This window comes from Mauremys mutica, chromosome 3 (assembly GCF_020497125.1).
Source record: "Mauremys mutica isolate MM-2020 ecotype Southern chromosome 3, ASM2049712v1, whole genome shotgun sequence".
In the NCBI taxonomy this organism is placed as follows: domain Eukaryota; kingdom Metazoa; phylum Chordata; order Testudines; family Geoemydidae; genus Mauremys; species Mauremys mutica.
In genome coordinates, this window is record NC_059074.1 from 9,273,696 (window position 1) to 9,293,116 (window position 19,421).

Consider the following 19,421-nt stretch of genomic DNA (forward strand, 5'->3'; position numbering starts at 1 on the left):
CAGGAGTTGGCAAAGCTCCAGTTTCTTTGGTGATAAATAATAATACTTAGCTGTGGTGCAGCACCTCCCACCTGCTAATATCCTGGTGATTTTACAAACACCAGTGACTTTAGCCTCCCCCCACCCCCTGGAGAGAGGTCAGCGTTACTCTCACTAGACAGATGAGAAAGCTGAGACATGGTGACCTGTTCAAGTTCACACAGAGGGGTCTGTAGCAGAGCCGGGATATCTAGACTCCCAGCCCTGTGCCTCAACCACACACACGTGACCCTGCCCCTCTCAGGGGAAAACATTTAGGAACAAAAGTAGCTGAAATGTTGATTTTATTTAATTTTTCATCCTGGGTTCATAAAACATCTTGACGTGAGTGATCTATGTTATGGTGGGGGCTCGGTAGCAAACAGACGCATTTCTGTTATAACCGGCTTTTCCTTGCTCGTTCTGCACATGTCATTTGGCTTTTTGTTTTCGGTGCGTTCTCTCGTCCAGAAGGTACTTAGGGAGGTTGTTTTTTGTTTTGAAGTCTGTGGAAAATCTCCTGGAGTCATTTACAAGTTAGGCGAGGTGGAAAAAATATTCTTTCCATATGGAAAATCAAACCAAACCAGCCTCTTACCCTGCTTGGAAAGGGCTGGCTGAGAAGCTTGTAAGTACCAGTACTGCTGGTACTGGAGAGCGTCCGTGACTGAGCTTGGAAAAGTTGGTTGGATGAAGATAAACTTGTACATCTCTACCCCGATATAACGTGACCCAATATAACACGAATTTGGACATAATGCGGTAAAGCAGTGCTCCGGGGGGGGCGGGGCTGTGCACTCTGGTGGATCAAAGCAAGTTCGATATAACGCGGTTTCACCTATAACGCGGTAAGATTTTTTGGCTCCCGAGGACAGTGTTATATCAAGGTAGAGGTGTATGTGATTTGAAAGATCAGTTTTGAATGAGCTCAGAGTACAGCCAGTACCGTTATGTGTTAGATGTTCTTTGTAAAGCACTTTGAGATCCTTGGGGCAAAAGGAATTTTAGCCAGGGCCCCTGTCTGTGGAGTTTGCTCCGTGTAGTGTATCACTAGAGTTTCTTTAGCATTTAGAGCTGAATCTGGGAGCCAGGAGCCTCGGCATTCTGTTTACAGCCCTGTTGTGTGATCTCAGGCATGTTTGTTAGGATGGGATTTCCAAAAAGCACTTAGCATTACATAACTCTGCTCCCACTGCAGTCCATGCTAAAACTCCCATAGACTCCAGTGGAAGCAGGATTAGACTGATGCTGCTCGCCCTTGGAAATTCCACCCTTAATGGCTGGATGCATCCGTTTTTGAATCTGTAAAATGGGGATAATGGGTGAACTCCTGGCCTAACTGAAGTTTTGCCATTAACTGCGGAGGGGCCAGGGTTTTGCCAAGTGCCTGTTTCATGAGGTTGTTTTACGGCCTGGGGATCCTTGGCTGACCATTTATACCTTCATTATTAGGTAGAGCCGCACTACAGTTGTGGGTTGTGAGATTCTTTTCACCGTTTGAGCATGATGTGGTCTTGTCCCACTGAAGTTCTGTCTTTACATTTGCAGAGTCTGGAGAGAGGCAAGGGACCGCATTGTTGGATTCCCTGGGCGATACCATGCGTGGGACATCCCCCATCAATCCTGGCTCTATAACTCGAACTACTCTTGTGAACTGTCCATGGTGCTGACTGGTGCTGCCTTCTTTCATAAGGTAAGAGCAAGTGGCCGGAGAGAACCCAGTCTCCGTTCTCCTTGGCCAGCTCTCAGCTTTGCTTTTCTTTTTCAGAGTAGCCTGAGTTTTCGACTAAAGAAACTAGTGCCAGAAATGACCATTCCTTCTCTCTTGCATCTCTGATTCTCAACATAAGCTTCATTAATCACCGCAAAGCGAAACCCTGCTGAGGAAAGGTTAATATCCGTGTCCCGGGAGATGCAGCTCATTTGAGGAAAGCTGCATAGAATGGCTCTGAGCTGAGGGGGAGAGACTGAACATGTGGCTGATTCAGTTGCAGCAATTCTCTTTGGCGCTGTGACACCAGCCATCAAAGTGTTCGGGTCTTCACTGGGTTGGCTTAGTAATTTGTTAGTGCACTGCCCTGCCATACAGGAGTCTGGGGTCAGATGCCCAGTCCTGGATTGTTGCTCCCAGTCTTTAGGAACCTGAGGAGTTGTCCATAAGGGCTCAGTGCTGTGACACCAACAACAATAGCTTACAAACCTGTGTACTTAGCACCCTTTGCAATGGAGCCACAAGGCATTTGACTAATGAAAAAATAGGGTTGAAAGCTCCTAAATCTCATTGGTTTTAATGGGACTTAGGATTCCAAATCCCTCAGGCAGCTTGGAGATCACAGCCCCAGGTTCGCCCAATGAAGAACAGCTAAAATTGGCAGCAACCCTATTTTGGGATCTAATTTTATGCATCCTGAGTGTGGCAAGGGGTAATAGGGTCACCACCGACACTCTGGCTCCTGTGGTTACCAGATGTAAAAGAATCCTGAAGCGGACTCAGAAGGTAGAAGGGTGATGGTTAAGTTGATTTGTAGCTGAGGCTACTGTTACAAAAAGAGGGGATGTTGGGGCCAGATGCAGAGAGCTCCATTAGGTGTTCAGAGCCTTCTTCCTTCCTCCCTGGCTGGGGCAGACAGTGGAGAACAAAGAGACTATTTGTGTCCTTTTGGGACAGTGAGAGGCTAAAAGGCTCATCCTGTGCCATCATCCCTTGCTGGGACGGACCAAGATGCAGCAGAAACATTGTGTAGACCGACCAGCAAGATTTGAAGTGGCCATGTATGTCCAGATTGCAATAGGGTGGGGTCCAGGAGCTGCAGGTCTGTAAAGGCAGCCATGGGGTGGCTTCGTGGCTACTCCATGAGTGAATGGAGCAGAACTTCTCTTTGAGATAAATCCTACCCCCAGCATTGTTCCGGGGAGCCTTTCCATTGACTTCCATGGGCTTTGGGTCACGCCCATAGTTAGTATGTCACTAGCTGTCTTGGGTCTGTTTTACTGTTGAATGTTTGTTTGTTTCAGTACTACGCCTACCTATATTCTTACGTGATGCCACAAGCCATCCGTGACATGGTAGACGAATACATCAACTGTGAGGATATTGCCATGAACTTTCTAGTCTCTCACATCACAAGGAAACCACCCATCAAGGTAAAGCAGTAGATGGGAACCTCGTACAGTGCTGCTGATTTCAGGAGAAATACTTATTCTGATCTGTTAGAAATGCACCTATCTTAGGTCTATGTATCTGGGCCCAGGGGCTAACATATCCAATAGTGAGAGTGAGACGGCCAGCCCCAAGGGACTTTCCACTGAATAAGGGAAACCAAACTTGCTCAGACTCCATGCCTTGCACAAAAGCCTTCACAAATAGATGCACCTTGCAGCATGCAGTAGGGGTAGTCAGACTGGCTGGACAGATCAGTGAGAAGCCACGCCTCAAGTCCCCTAGAGCTGGGGGACTGTTTGCATGTCTCCCAGCTGCTCTCCACTGTAGGAACAGTTTATATCTGAGACTGGCAGGACCCAGACCAGGGAGAGCTCAAGGGATCAGAGTCAATAGCTTTAATCCACTTCTTTTCCGAGAGGCTCGATACATGGTCTTGCACCTTCCTTTAAGTGACAGGCACAAGCAGGGGATGCAATTCCTTGTTGTTAGTCTGTCGAGTCCTCTACCACCTTTAGGCCTATTTCTGCACCAAGTTCCGTATGTTCTGCCATCACAGGCCATTTGCTATGGAGCGTGTCTCAGCGGAGACGCTGGTGGCCTCTTTCTGTCTCATGCTACTATAAACTGGGGATTCTAGGGTCTCGTTTTGCACTCGGATAGAGGGAGGTAATGAGGCTACTGGGACCTGATTCCACTGTAGCGAAGTCCCAGAAAACAATGGGCCCTGCCCCTTGTGTAAGAGTGTTGTTGGGTGTTCAAATTGAGACACATTAAAGGGGACTGGTTTTCTGAGGGGGACGGGGTGCTCAGCACTTTCTGGAAATCAGATGTTTCGTGATATCTCAGGTTGAGCACCCCAGAATAGAGGAACTCAAGATCACTAATTCCTCCTGAAAATGTAAGCATGTGTCTGCAGTCCCCAAAGGAACAGAGCCTACCCCAGGGAGTGTCAGTCTCAGTTCAGCCATCCGTCTCCCTTAGGGTTCAGTACTGGCACCTATCATCATAGTATCTCAGCATCCTGATGCAATGAACGATGGCAAGGAACAATGAGGGGGGTAGGAGGATGGGCGGGTGCTTAGTATGTTGCATGCACTTCATCGGGCTCCCTTTCTATTCTGGCCTTGGAATCTAGGAATCTCTTTTGTTGTTAACTCGTTACCTGTTCATTTAGAGCACAAGCAGGCACGGACTCTGGACACCGTTCTGTTCAATACCGGCTCTGCTCAGATATACAGACTTGAGCTTAGATTCTGTCATTCCAAGCTCCATGTACTGTAATCTGAAAAGACAAGCAACCCGAGCACAGTGCTGGAAGACTGGTCTCTAGCATGCTAATCCTAGGATTGCCGCTGTCTCACTTAACACCTTGGTGTCTCAATTTCAAAGCACTTATGCTAAGCAGTAGCAGTGGCCAATGGGAAACCAGTCCAGCAAACGCCGTAATATACCAAAACTTGTTTCGTTGTAGCTTTTGTAAAAGCTTGTGAGTTCTGAGTACTTAGCAACCAGTAACATTTTCGTTACATACCCAACCCTCCTCTAAAGCTTGGTGACTGGCCTATTTTTAGCCCTCTCCCTGAAACACCCTCCCAAACCCCTCAACACAAACAATCTTAACTAACCACTCTTTCAAAATCAAGAATTCCCTCTTTAAGCTACATGCATTATATATAACCCAAGTCCCAGCAGCCCTTTCTCATTTGAGTTTACACATTAGGCCTTTCAGGCTTTACTTCCAACAGCATCGCTCTTGGTACGTTCACTGCAGGATGATAGTGAAGTCCCTTTTAAGGCTAGATTTTTTTCTTTTAGGAGTGTAGAAGGTAAAGAGCTGATAGAGTCTTTATTAGGAGGTGGGTCGCATGCTTTGTGAATCCACACCTGCTTTGTTCCCAGCATTATTTCCTTGGACTCCCAGCAATCTCTGTGTTTTCTCCTTTTGTACGGAAGATTTCCCATCTGTTGTAGGAAACAGGGAAATCGTATAGTAATTCACCCAGTTCAGGAGGACCTTTCCTACTCTTGTCTTTCCGACACTGCATGGTTGTCAGCTATACTCTGATAATGGTCAACAAGTCTTGATCGTTGCTTTGGCCTTTCGGATCAGCTGTGTAGCTTGAGGATTTGGTGAGTGTTGGACCAGCTGGTTCATCTAGGAGGCGTGGAGAGCTGCAGGGCATTCTGTCTCTCTGCATTAACAGCCGGGCTGCTTTGGGTTATGGCAACTGCTGGGCAGAGAAAGGTGAAGGCTTGGAGACTAGTGTCTGTAGTGAGCTCCCGCTATACCTAGATTACACAGACTGTGCTCATCCACTCACTGTCTGCATGTCGACGTGTCCCTCTCTCCTGGCATCTCTACTCTCACTTCCTCCTCCTACCTCCTGGAGCCTGAGCATCCCTCTGATCTGAGCCCTTTGTTACCTCGACCCATCTCCTCCTGGTGCCTTCTTCCATGCTGTCCCCTACATTTGGAACAACTGCTTCCTTCAGGCCCCTCCTCGAAACATATATCCTGTCTTCCACTAAGCCCTTCAGAAATCACCTCTGCCAACAGAGTCCTAACCCACCTCCTGCTCCCTGTGCCACTCTGTGTCTTAGCTCCGCGCTCTGTAGCCGAACCCCTGGAAGAGCCTGGCATCGGATGCTGTGTGCTTGTCTTCGTACATGAAGCATCAAGCGCGCTGCTAGGACTTGATAAGTGCTTGTCTGGGTGCATGTGGGCCCCTGCCCCCATACCCGGCCATGACGTCATTTAGAGCTGACCAGGACGGAGAATCTGTGTTGAGGAGAAGGGGGCCAGGCAGCGGAGATGTACTGGCAGGGGCACTGGGGGGAGGAAAGGGGAACAGAGAGGATGGGGGAGGGAGGAATGAAGAGCAAATGGAGGTGGCACGATTAGCATTTTCAAAAGCACTTATTGCAGCTAAAAATAGATTTCCCCCCTTTCCTGACATTCTGAAGCCGTGGCTGGGGATGCCAGATGGCTTGTATGGGATGAGCAGGGGGAGGGGAGGGTGCATATGAGTCGGGCTCCCCGGTAAAGTCTGGTCCATGCTGTGGAAAAGTTGGAGGAAGTTACTAGCTGTGGGGTTTAGTACAGGCCAGAAATGCTTCAAGGAACTTCCTTTCATGCTTTTCTGACACACGCTGCTTCCTTCTCACCCGGAAATGCTGGAGAGCAGGAAACAACAGGACAGTGGGAGGGAACCAAACATTTTAGAGCAGGGGTGGGCAAACTACAGCCCGGGGGCCGCATCCGGCCCTTCAGATGTTTTAATCCGGCCCTCGAGCTCCTGCCGGGGAATGGAGTCAGGGGGTTGCTCTACACGGCTCCGCTCCGCACGCTGCCCCCGCCCCAAGTGCCACCCCTGCAGCTCCTATTGGCCAGCAAACAGGGCCAATGGGAGCTGCAGGGGCAGTGCCTGCGGACGAGGCAGCATGCAGAGCCACCTGGCCACGCCTCCGCATAGGAGCCAGAGGAGGGACATGGCGCTGCTCCTGGGAGCTGCTTGAGGTAAGCTCTGCCTGGAGCCTGCACCTCTGACCTCCTCCCGCACCCCAGGGCTGATCCCCCTCCCACCCTCCAAACCCCTCAGTCCCACCCTCCTGCACCCCAGAGCTCGCACCCCCAGACGGAGCCCTCACCCCTTCCCGCACCCAACCCCCAATTTCGTGAGCATTCATGGCCCACCATACAATTTCCATACCCAGATGTGGCCCTTGGGCCAAAAAGTTTGCCCACCCCTCTTTTAGAGCCGTCGAGGAAGACTCGGATTTCTCCTAGAAATAAGACAGAGGTTTGGGGTGAGACTGATCTCTCTTCCCCCTGCCCAAACTTTGTCTCCCATCCCTAAAGAGGATCTGTTTTCTTCCTTACTTGCTCATGTTCCTTCCCTATATTTCAGTCAGAGGGTCAGATTGCTGGGAACCAGCTTGTCACAGGGAAAGGAGTTTCTTGCCTGTCAATGGCTTCTCTTTGAGCTGCCGTATTCTCTAATCTGGGATCTCTTTTGTGATGTAGGAAGGGCAGCGAGTGTCATTCCATAACCTGAGACTCTTTCCCAGCTGTATAACCCAGAGATTTCCTAGTAAGGATACTAGCTGTGTATCTTAAATGCTTATAGAGCCGTACCGCCAGAAAGACAGACTTTTCAGTGGTACATTGGGGGCTCTCCTGGTGGCAGGAATGGCTGCCTCTGGTGGTGTGAGGATGATGGATTCCCTAGGAAAAGGACTGGAGAAATGAACTGGAAACAAAACCTCCCATGAGCTCAGTGTGCGCCTTCTATCTAGGAAGTGTTCTACTGGCGCCATTGGTGTAATGTCTGAATGCTTCCCTGGTTAATCAGATTGGTGGAGCAAGGTTCCTGGTGCCCGTATGTGCTTGGGGAGAGATCAGATCAAATGGAATTGTAGCTCAGATGTTAAGGGAGCGAGGTAAACCATGCCGTACAGATGAGCTGGCGTGGCTGGTAGGGAGCTGGGTCTGGGTGTACTTGTGCTGCATTCTGTAGCGTCACAGATCAGAAGTAGTGATTCAGTGTAACAGTGGGGTTAGTGGAAATGAGCTTGGTGGGTCTCAGGCAGGTCCCTATTCACAGAGCTCGCCAACCACCATGTGAATTTATTGATAATTCAAGAGTGTCTTGGGGAAGAAATATCAGGACTGTTGCAGGTTTGGATTGAGGAGCAGAGCTGTGGGGGGAAGGGGTTGTGGGCCTCAGGACTGGAGTAGCCAGGAGGTGCTGTATGTGATGATGGAGGTGCTATGGCAGAGCCATTAGGGGATTCAAAGCTGGAATAGTAGAGGGATGTTGAGGATCAGGATTCAGTTGCATTGGGAGAGCTGTGTGGAGTGCCAGGGCTAGGATGTGGCTGGTGGAGGTACGTTGGCATGTGACCCATGTCAGGACTAACAGGAGATGCTGCAGTATTGATGCATTGTCTTAGCTAGGTGAGAGGAAGCCTGCCTAGCACTTACCCAGACTGTGCCTGCGTCTGTCCTGGGCTGTTGGTCTCTCACTTCTCAAGCAGTGAATTCACCCATCATTAGTAAGAATAATCAAAGATGCCGAGCACAGTCGGTGTGTTACTGAGAGACTGTCAGGGTCAGTCCCGTCAAGGCAGCGGTGGTGGGTCTCTGCTTGGAAATGGAAAAGAGAGTGAGCCTCTGTCATTCCTCAGGGACACGTTTCCTTGGGCGGGAAGACAGACCTCCAAAGGATCCTCTCTGCAGTTAAATGTTCTTCCAAGGCAGTGGTGCCCAAGTAGAGTGGACCCTTTACATCTCCCAGCATAACTCCGGGGAGCTGCAGCTAGCCATCTGCTAGCAGCTTCAGCCCTTCCCTACTGCTGAACGTGGGAATGGAGGAGGATGGAATATCTATTCTGTGCTGGGTTTCCAGCAGCCACTTATCGTCTCTGCCTACCCACAGTCTTCATTTAGAAGCACAGGCATTGCTGCATTATCATATAGGATCAAACCAGGGATATGTCTAGCTCAGAATCGTATCTCAAGTGTTTGCTACCAGCCACCTTCAGAAGAAGGTGCAGGAAGCCCTCTAGTGAGAGAGAACTTGCCCATAAGGGAAGTCTCTTCTTAACACCCATCCGTTAGGGCTTGGTTTGTATCCTGAGGCATGAGGGTTTGTGTCAGATGGAAAATGTACATGTCTGTGTTCTATGTAATGTAACTAAATGTTCTCCCATTACCCAGATAAATGTCTAATCCTTTTCTCAACCCTGCTACGCTTTTGACCACGATGACACCTAGTGGCAGTGAGTTCCACCGATTGATTGTTCACCATTTCATTGATGCCCCCTTGTTCTCCAGCAGCACCGAGTTTCCCTGCTCTGTACCTTTCATTCTGTATTGTGTATTGATCCAGTCTCTATCATGTGCCATGTTATTTGGGTCCTCTCCGAACTAAATAGCTCCAGTCTCTTGTGCATCGTGGGCCCAGAGAACATTGCATTCTGGTCTTAAAACTAACAACAGATAGTAAATGATGGTGGGCGAAATGCCCCCAGGACATGCAGTAGGAAGAGTCAGTGTGATGTTGTAGCACCTACCTGAAGCTGTCCCATCAGAGGCTGTGATACTGTCTCAGCTCACAGGCTAAGCAGGTTAGGATCTGGTCAGTATTTGGATGGGAGACCTCAAAGGAAAGCCCAGCTGCGGAAGGAAGTGGTGTTGATGATTCAGTCTGGGTACTGAATGCGTGGCTTTCCTGAGGCTTGTGCTGCTGGAGGGAGGGTCGTTAGTGAGGTGACAAGCCCAGGTCCTGATCATAGTGTTCAGCTAAAAGATCTTGTTTGGGGCCATTAGAGAACCTTTTTTTCACATGAGTAGGGTTGTCATAAACTCCTCCCCTGGGTTTTCAGTTGGCAGCTGTATTCCTCTTCACTTCCTCTACTAGCCTTTCTGTGGCTGCAGCCTGCCGGGAAGCTGCTGTTGCACATCGGTGGTTGCTGGATGTGTAGCTCTCTAGGGAGCTTTGTCGCAGTGTGTCAGATGATGCTGTTTGTTCCTCTGAATATAGCAGTAGGGATATGCTACCAACCACCTGACCAGGATGGTGATAGTGGCTGTGAAATGCTCCGGGAGATTAGAGAAGCTATTCAAATAAAAAACTCAACAATAATGGGGGATTTCAGTTATCTCCATATTGCCTGGGTACATGTCACCTCAGCACGGGATGCAGAGATAAAGTTTCTTGAAGGCTAAAATGGCTGCTTCTTGGAGGAACTAGTCCTGAAACCCACCAGAGGAGAGGCAATTCTTGATTTAGTCCTAAGTTGAGCACAGGATCTGGTCCAAGAGGTGAATATAGCTGAACTACTTGGTACTAGTGACCATAATATAATTAAATGTAACCTCCCTGTGGCGGGGGAAACACCACAGCAGCCCAACACTGTAGCATTTCACTTCAGAAAGGGGAGCAACACAGAAATGAGGAGGTTAGTTAAACAGAAATTAAAAGGTACAGCGTCAAAAGTGAAATCCCTGCAAGCTGCGTGGAAACTTTTTAAAGACACTATAATAGAGGCTCAACTTAAATGTATCCCCCAAATTAAAAAACATAGAGAACCAAAAAAGTGCCACCGTGGCTAAACAGCAAAGTAAAAGAAGCAGTGAGAGGCAAAAAGGCATCCTGTAAAAAGTGGAAGTTAAATCCTAGTGAGGAAAATAGAAGGAGCATAAACTCTGGCAAATGAAGTGTAAAAATATAATTAGGAAGGCCAAGAAAGAATTTGAAGAACAGTTAGCCAAAGAGTCAAAATGTAATAGCAAAAAAATAAAGTACGTCAGAAGCAGGAAGCCTGCTAAACAACCAGTGGGGCCACTGGACGATCGAGATGCTAAAGGAGCGCTCAAGGATGATAAGGCCATTGTGGAGAAACTAAATGAATTCTTTTCATCAGTCTTGATGGCTGAGGATGTGAGGGAGATTCCCAAACCTGAGCCAGGCTTTTTAGGTAACAAATCTGAGGAACTGTCCCAGATTGAGGTGTCATTAGAGGAGGTTTTGGAACAAATTGATAAACTAAACATTAATAAGTCACCCGGACCAGATGGTATCACCCAAGAGTTCTGAAGGAACTCACATGTGAAATTGCAGAACTACTAACTGTGGTATGTAACCTATCATTTAAATCAGCTTCTGTACCAGATGACTGGAGGATAGCTAATGTGATTCCAATTTTTAAAAAGGGCTCCAGAGGTGATGCCAGCAATTACAGGGCAGTTAACCTGACTTCAGTACCGGGCAAACTGGTTGAAACTATAGTAAAGAACAAAATTGTCAGACACAGAGATGAACATAATTTGTTGGGAAAGAGTCAACATGGTTTTTGTAAAGGGAAATCATGCCTCACCAAGCGACTATAATTCTTTGAGGGGGTCAACAAGCATGTGGACTAGGGGATCCAGTGGACATAGTGTACTTAAATTTTCAGAAAGCCTTTGACAAGGTCCCTCACCAAAGGCTCTGAAGCAAAGTAAGCTGTCATGGGATAAGAGGGAAGGTTCTCTCATGGATTGGTAACTGGTTAAAAGATAGGAAACAAAGGGTAGAAATAAGTGATCCATTTTCAGAATAGAGAGAGATAAATAGTGGTGTCTCCCAGGGGTCTGTACTGGGCCCAGTCCGATTCAACATATTCATAAATGATCTGGAAAAGGGGTAAACAGTGAGGTGGCAAAATTTGTAGATGATACAAAACTACTCAAGATAGTTAAATCCCAGGCAGACTGTGAAGAATTGCAAAGGGATCTCACAAAACTGCATGACTGGGCAGCAAAATGGCAGATGAAATTCAATGTTGATAAATGCAAAGTAATGCACGTTGGAAAACAGAATTCCAACTACACATATAAAATGATGGGGTCTAAATTAGCTGTTACCACTCAAGAAAGAGCTCTTGGAGTCATTGTGGATAGTTCTCTGAAAACATCCACTCAATGTGCAGCGGCAGTCAAAAAAGCAAACAGAATGTTGGGAATCATTAAGAAAGGGATAGATAATAAGACAGAAAATATCATATTGCCTCTATATAAATCCATGGTATGCCCACATCTTGAATACAGTGTGCAGATGTGGTCATCCCATCTCAAAAAAGATATCTTGGACTTGGAAAAGGTTCAGAAAAGGGCAACAAAAATGATGGAACAGCTGCTGTATAAGGAGAGATTAATAAGACTGGGAATTTTCAGGTTGGAAAAGAGATAACAAATATGATAGAGGTCTATAAAATCATGACTGGTGTGGAGAAGGTAAATAAGGAAGTGTTATTTACTCCTTTTCATAACACAAGAACTAGAGGTCATCAAATGAAATTAATAGGCAGCAGGTTTAAATTAAACAAAAGGCAGTATTTCTTCACACAAAGCAGAGTCAATCTGTGGAACTCTTTGCCAGAGGATGCTGTGAAGGCCAAGACTATAACAGGGTTCAAAAAAAGAGCTAGATAATTTCATGGATGGGCAGGGATGGTCACTCTACCCTCTGTTTGCCAGAAGCTTAGAATGAGCGACGGGATGGATCACTTGATGATTGCCTGTTCTGTTCATTCCCTCTGGGGCACCTGGCATTGGCCACTGTGGGAAGACAGGATACTGAGCTAGCTGGACCTTTGATCTGACCCAGTGTGGCCTTTCTTATGTTCTTACGTTCTGTTCCCAGGTGACCTCGCGCTGGACCTTCCGCTGCCCTGGCTGCCCTCAGGCCCTTTCGCATGACGACTCGCACTTCCACGAGCGGCACAAGTGCATCAACTTCTTTGTCAAGGTGTACGGGTACATGCCCCTCCTGTACACCCAGTTTCGTGTGGATTCTGTCCTCTTCAAGACCCGCCTGCCCCATGACAAGACTAAATGCTTCAAATTCATTTAGGAGGGGGTTACTGAGGGGTCCCTTCAGCACTCTGGACCTGGGCGAGAGGCTGGGGGATCTTTGCCGGGTTCCGAGCGAGAAAAGCCTCCAGTCTGGACAGTGATGCAAAGCAAAAGGAAAATCTTGGATTCTAATCAATGATTTTTACCCACCCACCCCAGGGTAACTGCACCAAGTGAAATGGAACTGGACTATATGACCTGTGTGAAGACACTTACTAGGATCATACACTGAGGAAATGGAGACTTTGGTTAGTAGCTCAGCTAGTCCGTTAGCCAAGGGCCACCATTTTTTAAATTCTTGTTATTTAAAATGAAAGTGTTTTAGATTTGCCGCGTGAGGCTTTTTTTTTTTAAGCCTGCCAGTCTGTCCTGTGGGGGGAGAACTATGTAGGAGAGAACATGCTGTGGAGGGGCCTGGCTCAGGAGAGGCAATTCCCAGTCCCCAAGCCACTCCTGGGTGTGTCGATTGTCCTCTGTGCTAACTCATTTCGGGGCAGGGGTACAGTCACTTTCCCCTCCCAAGTTATAACGATCCGGCCCAAGCAGCTGGCCGTGCCCCTCAGGTGTGATGCTTCTGGTCTATCTTCCTCTCTGGCTACTGAGGCCTTTCAGGTGTCACACTGATGAGCTCCCCTCCCCCGGCAGACCCCCACCACCCTCCCCACCCACCGCCTTCACGTCACAGCCCAGAGAGGGAAGAGCGGGGAGGGGGGGTCCAGAGGTTCCCTCCCCAGCTGCCTTTCCCTCTTCCTAGCACCAGATTGACAAGGGGGCATCATTCACCTGCCCTCCAGATGGCTTCAGCTGCCACACTCTGTCCAGGGATTCGGTTACCGCTGCACACACTCAGCCTACACTTGACGTTCCAAGCCCAGTTCCTCTCCGCCCTGGTCTCACTCATTTCCCTTCCTGCTCCTCGCTACTCGAACACTATTAACCTTCACCCACTCCGACAGCCTGGGATCCTATCTGGGGATCTTAAACATTGCTCCTGTGGTGACAGCCGTCTGCAATAACCAGGGTGGGTGTGTTCTGGGGCCCTGTGGTTTTCTGTAACCTGCTTAGTCGTAAAGGGAGCTTGGTTTCAATTCTCTCTATGTTGGCCTTTTAGCAAGGACATCAGGAATGTTCCCCATCCTGTAGGGGCCTCGTTTGCTGGCGCTGGAGATCTGTGCCAAGAATGGCACGAGATTCGCTCCAAAGGGTCCGTGGCGTCATCGTAAACTGAGTAAAAAAGGCAGGTGCTGCTCATTCAAAACACTGAGGGGGATGGTCACGCACCCAAGCCAGGCAGGAGCAGCTTCTTCCCCAGGGTGGTTAAAGGGAGAGCTGGCCACTGCTTTGCTAGGAGGCGCATGGGGAGGCAGGCGGTGTTTGTTAGAGGGGACGTCCACACTGGAATAAAAGACTTGCAGCGTGGCCATGGCTGGCCCAGGTCAACTGACTGGGGCTTGCGGGGCTCAGGCCGCAGGGCTGAACGTTGCTGTGTAGAGGTTTGGGCTCAGGTGGGAGTCCAGGTTCTGGGATCCTCCCCTCTCGTGGGCTCCCAGAACTCGGGCTCCAGCCCAAGCCCAAACGTCTGCAGAGCAATTTTAGAGCCCCGCAGCCAGAGCTGGCTGGCCCAGGCTGGCTGTGGGTGTTTAATTGCTGTGTAGATGCAGTCAGAGAGGCTGGATTCGGTGGGAGGCACCGGTGGTGGTGAGCAGGCTTCCCATTGCCCTGCCCCTCAGAACTGCGGGCTCAGATTCAGTAGGACTTGCAGTGCTGCTCCTTTTGGGATTGTGTCAAATGCAGCTCTGGTCTTCATGGGACAGCAGGGAGAGAATAAGCCCTCTGAGCGTTACACAAACTGCCAGGAGGACCTAAAGCGAAGTACCAGCAGGACTGGCTGCTTTACAAGACCACACCTGCCATGATGTGCTCACTTGCCTACACCCCCCACGGCAGTCAGATAAGACTGGCGTGGGCTTCGGTGTTCCTGCTTTAAAATCTCCCCTCCTACACGCATGCACACCCGCCACTGCCACAGCAGGGCTGTCTCACACACACACACACACACACACACACACACACACACACACAGTGCCGCAGCAGGGCTGTCTCTCACACACACACACACACACTCTCTCTCTCTCTCTCTCTGCCGCAGCAGGGCTGTTCCTCCTCCCCGGCTGCCTTTGGAGGTGATCGCACTGGGCTTTAAAACAAACTCCTCCTCCTGCAGAATTTGGGAGGGTCTCGTGAACCTCACTGTTTTGTCCACTCTGAGCCTGCTCATCTTCCTCTGAAGCAAACTCCGTGGTGCTCTGTGATCCCGCCCTGGCGTCTGCACCCTTCTTGCTGCTGCGGTTTCCTTTTTTTGCTCCCTTGCCCTCGGCAGTGCACTCGTTCATTTCCCATAATGCAAGAAAGGACTCCGTAGTTCTCCGTTTCAGAACGACCGACTGTGCCACTTAAACTGTTCTACTTGATTTTTAATGGCAGCCTGCAGAAGATAAAGTAGCCACGTCCCAGGAGCGCTGCCAGTATGTACTGATTGTCCCCAGTTGCCATCTAAAATCATTGTTAATATTATCCCGTCATCTCCCTGACACTGATTCTTGCTAATGCCGGATCTAGATCTAAAGTGCCACCCCAACGACCAGAGTCTCTCGGTCATGTGGAGCCAAACAGAGGGGTTTCCTGTTCCACTGCTGTGTTTCTACAGGTCCTTTGGGCAGGCCTGAAAGCAGCCAGCACTAGCCATGCCAAGACCTCCTTCCCCTTCCTTTCTGGGTACATTCCTTCCGACTGCTGGTACTGGGAAACACCCCTGCACATCCTGGTGCTCTTTAGAGGGGTTATGCCTGCAGAACTGGTTTTGAGAGTGATGCCACTGACCGTCAGCAAAACTGTGTCACTGCTCTCCACAAATACACCCAACAGCACAACAGAGACCAAGGTACCTTCCTCTTACTGTTAATGACCAGAGCAGGTTGGTTATTATGGAAGATGCAAAGCTTTCAGAGGGAAATGTGACTGCGCCCCTTTAACAATAGGGGGCCTTTTTCCAAACTTTCCTGGTGGTTTTGATTGTCTGGGGGCAGGGCTGGGGGAGGAACTGCCCACTTCTTAATTGCCCCGGTCAGTTTGTTGTTCCTGTTGCGATCTGCGACGTCACAGAATGGGAGCCTGTCGGAGCAAGGATCGATGACCCGGCACCGTCAAGATTAAAAGCAATGCCCATTTTTATGGGGTAATCTGCCACATGCCCCCTCGTCCCCATCTCAGTCTAGCTATAGGTGCATTTGGCATATAATCAGTAAGATAACTGACCTGGTACTTGAACTATTATTTTGATTGGCTTTAAAGCTGAGCACTATAGCCACATATCTCATTTTCAGTAGCTTACATCAAGTCTCCAGGACATTTACTTGACAGGTACAGGATCGGCTGCACATGGCTGTATTTCAGCTGATTGGTCATGTGAACCCTGCAGAAAATGTGAGCCCCATGGTGAAAACTCCCCATCTACTGCTCAGGTAACTGCTACCCGTCCTGACGTGCTGCTAAGTGCAATGCTCCTGTTTCCCAGGAGAGGAGAGGACGTGTCACTTTGTATCTATCTCCATGTTTCCCAGCACCAGGGAGTGTAATGAAACAAGATCGATTTTTTTTTTGAATTTGTTTTTAGCCACAAAAGTATCAGGCTATCGATACAAACCCTTTGAACGGTAACAGTCCTTAAAAATGCAACCAGTGGCCATTGATAGACCATGAAGGAGCCTGTGGCATCATCTTTCTGCTCCCTCATGGTGCAGAAGTAGCACAAGACTGTTAGCAAATGTACCGGACTCCTTGGCAGGAATGATCCTGAATACCCTCCCTACAGACAAGTCTTCTGCGCCCTGAAAGGAATCGCAAACCTTTCTGCTGGTGTCTTCGTTAATTCTCCTCTCGTGAGGTTGGACCTAAAGAAGATGCTGTTGGCAGCAGCATAGGTGCTTGTGTAGGATGTAGTTCCTCTTCCATCCCACGAAGATGTAGTTCACTCCCTCACGTCTCTCCCTTACACAACCCCGCAGGAAACAAGCAAGAATTTGAAATGGAGACGAATGCAGACTGTGGATTGCACTTTATAACAAAAATTGTAAAATATAAATATATATATATATATTAAAAAAAAACTTGTGATCAAATTATTTTCAAAATCTTTGGGGCGATTTTATTATTCCAGTGATTTTATTATTTTCCAGGCCGAAATATACCAAGCTTGAAGAAGTGTGTAATAATCAAAGATGGGTGTGGCATTGATCTGTTTGCATTGCTGGTGGAGGTTTTTAAAATGTTATTACTACATTGCTGGTATTACCAGATCCACCAGCCAGGAGGCACGGCTGCCATTTGACACGCTGAGCCAGCAACCTGGTCGTTTTTCATGACAAGCAGCTGTGCTGCTCTTGCAAGCTGAAGCCTTAGAACAGGAATTCTGGCAGCTCAAAATCTAAAACTGTGTGTGTTGGGGGTTTTTTCTGGATGTTTATTTCCATCTGTTTTTTGGGTTTTTTTTTTAAACCAGTCAAATGTATAAATTAAAGGTTGAAAACCAAACTGTTCTGGGCCTTCCTCACCTCAGTCCCATTCCCCCATCCTTCATCAGTGTCGCAAATGCTCTTTCCCTCTCAAATGGAGGAGATCATTAGTATCTCGTTACAAGGCTGTTGCAGTTGTGCTCCCAGCTATGGGGGTGGTTTTGGTCTGGTTTATTGTGGTTCTACACAGCCAGGTGTGAAAGGAAGAGACTACAGGCTGCGGTGGCTGTATCTCCTTCCACAGGTAATGGACCATCCCTCTGTAACTCCCCGGGTGAATTGGGTCCCACTTGTTCACCTTGCCACTCTGTCCATTGACCACTGTAAGCCTTGCAGCTTGGTTTCAGCAACTATTGCAACAAACTCACCCCAGCTACGCAGGCCAGGAATGGTTGTAAACGTCTCCCTAACGCCGACCATTGGTACTGGTCAGTGCCATACGAGTTGGTGGTGCCTTTTCACCTGCAGAGCAGCATACGGTGAGATCAGCAGCCGTTTGGCTTTTGCGGACTGAGCAGGGGGTGCAGCATGAGGCCTGCTGGCCAGGCAGTGCAAGGCTAATTACATCAGGGCGAGCGTCACTCTGCCAACTTACTGCAACCTGTATTCCAACAGCTGCTAACAGGATGGGTGAGGGAGTCAGAATTAGTCAGTCAGCTGCCTTGTTATATTTCAGGCAAAGCAAATTTCTCATCAAGCATGGTTAGTGATTGAGGCACAGGCAGTCCAAAGCCAGCACATCTCCAGCATCTACTGGCAGGATGATACTCCATCGCACTCATCCACCACTTCTCCCCTGGTTGGGCCATAAGCAATGCAGTCCCTCTCTCTCTGCTCCTTAACATTGGAGTGGCCATTTGGGCCAGAGGGTGCCCTGGTGGTAAAGTAAGGTCTTTCTCGTGTCACGTGTGTTGCTGTATATGTTCACTGTAAATAGCATCTTCTACTTCAGTGGAATCCAACTGACTGTATATTGTTACTATATCATCTTTTTGGTTAACTCCCATGGTCCTCACAGCTCTCCCCTCCACCCCGTGTTTGTGTTAACTGCTCTGTGAGCATCAGGTTTTAAATGGTTGTAAAATATTTTTTAAAAAAAAGGAAGAAAAAGCCCCCCTGACACGAGCACAATATTCATATGTTGGATTTTGTAAAAGGATCAAATAAACGGAGAGTTTAACTTGAGAGTGTTTGCACGTCTTGCTCACTGATTGCGAAGGACCAGTGGGCAGAAGGACAGGCACTCAGGGAGCTGCAGGTAAGGGGGAAACCCAAATGGCTCACTTCTACTCACCAGGGGCAACATCTGCCCCAAACCGACCAATCTGGGCACCTATTACAGGGCTTGGGAGGGTCAGCCTTGCAAGAAAGAACACCCAATGGCTATTGCACCATCACTCAGGGGCTTGCTTGACCTGTGCTCCCATAGAGACGTGCGTGTAGTGGGAAGGCCGGTGTGCAGACCATTAGAAAGCCAAACCAGGGTAGAGCAATTATCTCTAGTCTCTGTAGCAGAGACGTCATTCTGCGTTCAGGGCTTTTGCAGGGCAGGAACTCAGCGCACGACTGTCCTGGTGAGTCCCCAGCCTGCCCCCTGACCGTGGAGCAGGAGGGATGGAGCCAGACAGCAGAGGCAGGTGCTTCGCATCATGCTGTCCCTTGTAGACATTTTCTGCTGTACCCTCTCCTGTCACGATACAGCTTTTGTGCTGTCAGCTCCGAGCCAGGAGAGGTGACGGGAGCATGTGTGCGATGGAGGGAAAGCAGCAGTGGGTTCAGAAAGGGAGCGCGTGCGCACACACACACAGCGTTAGAGCTTCGGGCTAAAAGCTGGGAGCTGGATGGATCTGGGCAGGGAGCTATTAGGTGGGCTGGGCTGGGCCCATGACAATTGCTGCAGCTGTACAGCCCTGTGGGCCTCAGACGTGAGTGAGGAGAGGCGCTTCTCTTCCATCTCTGAGAGAGACAGACAGACACACGGCAGAGGCACACGCCACCTTCCACGCTCCTCCCATCGAGGAGGAGAAGAGCCGTCTCCTGAACCTGCTGTTCCCACCCTCCCACCTGACACCAGAGGTGGGAGGAGCTTGTGTGGGAGGGGTATTGTGGGGTAGAGGACTAGGGAACATGGTGTATATGGCTGGGTCAGTATCCTAACTCCTAGGTGTGTGTCTAGCTAACCCTGGGCCAGTTATGTCAGCTTCCTGGGCCTGAGTTTCCTATTTGTAAAATGAGGATCATGGTGCTGACCTCCTTTGTAAAGCACTTG

General features: G+C 49.0%; 1 protein-coding gene across 7 annotated transcripts in view; it reads left to right on the plus strand.

Moving 5' to 3' along the window:
• EXTL3 (exostosin like glycosyltransferase 3) overlaps nucleotides 1–14,675 on the plus strand; it is a 208,971-nt gene extending 194,296 nt beyond the window's left edge. For 6 of the 7 annotated variants that reach the window (XM_045009498.1, XM_045009497.1, XM_045009499.1 and 3 more), the window contains 3 exons: nucleotides 1,567–1,711; nucleotides 3,034–3,162; nucleotides 12,370–14,675. In XM_045009498.1, coding sequence (XP_044865433.1) covers nucleotides 1,567–1,711; nucleotides 3,034–3,162; nucleotides 12,370–12,579 — 484 coding nt within the window. In that variant the 3' untranslated portion in view covers nucleotides 12,580–14,675. The other variant, XM_045009504.1, reaches the window with a different exon arrangement.
• Nucleotides 14,676–19,421: the final 4,746 nt, after the last annotated feature.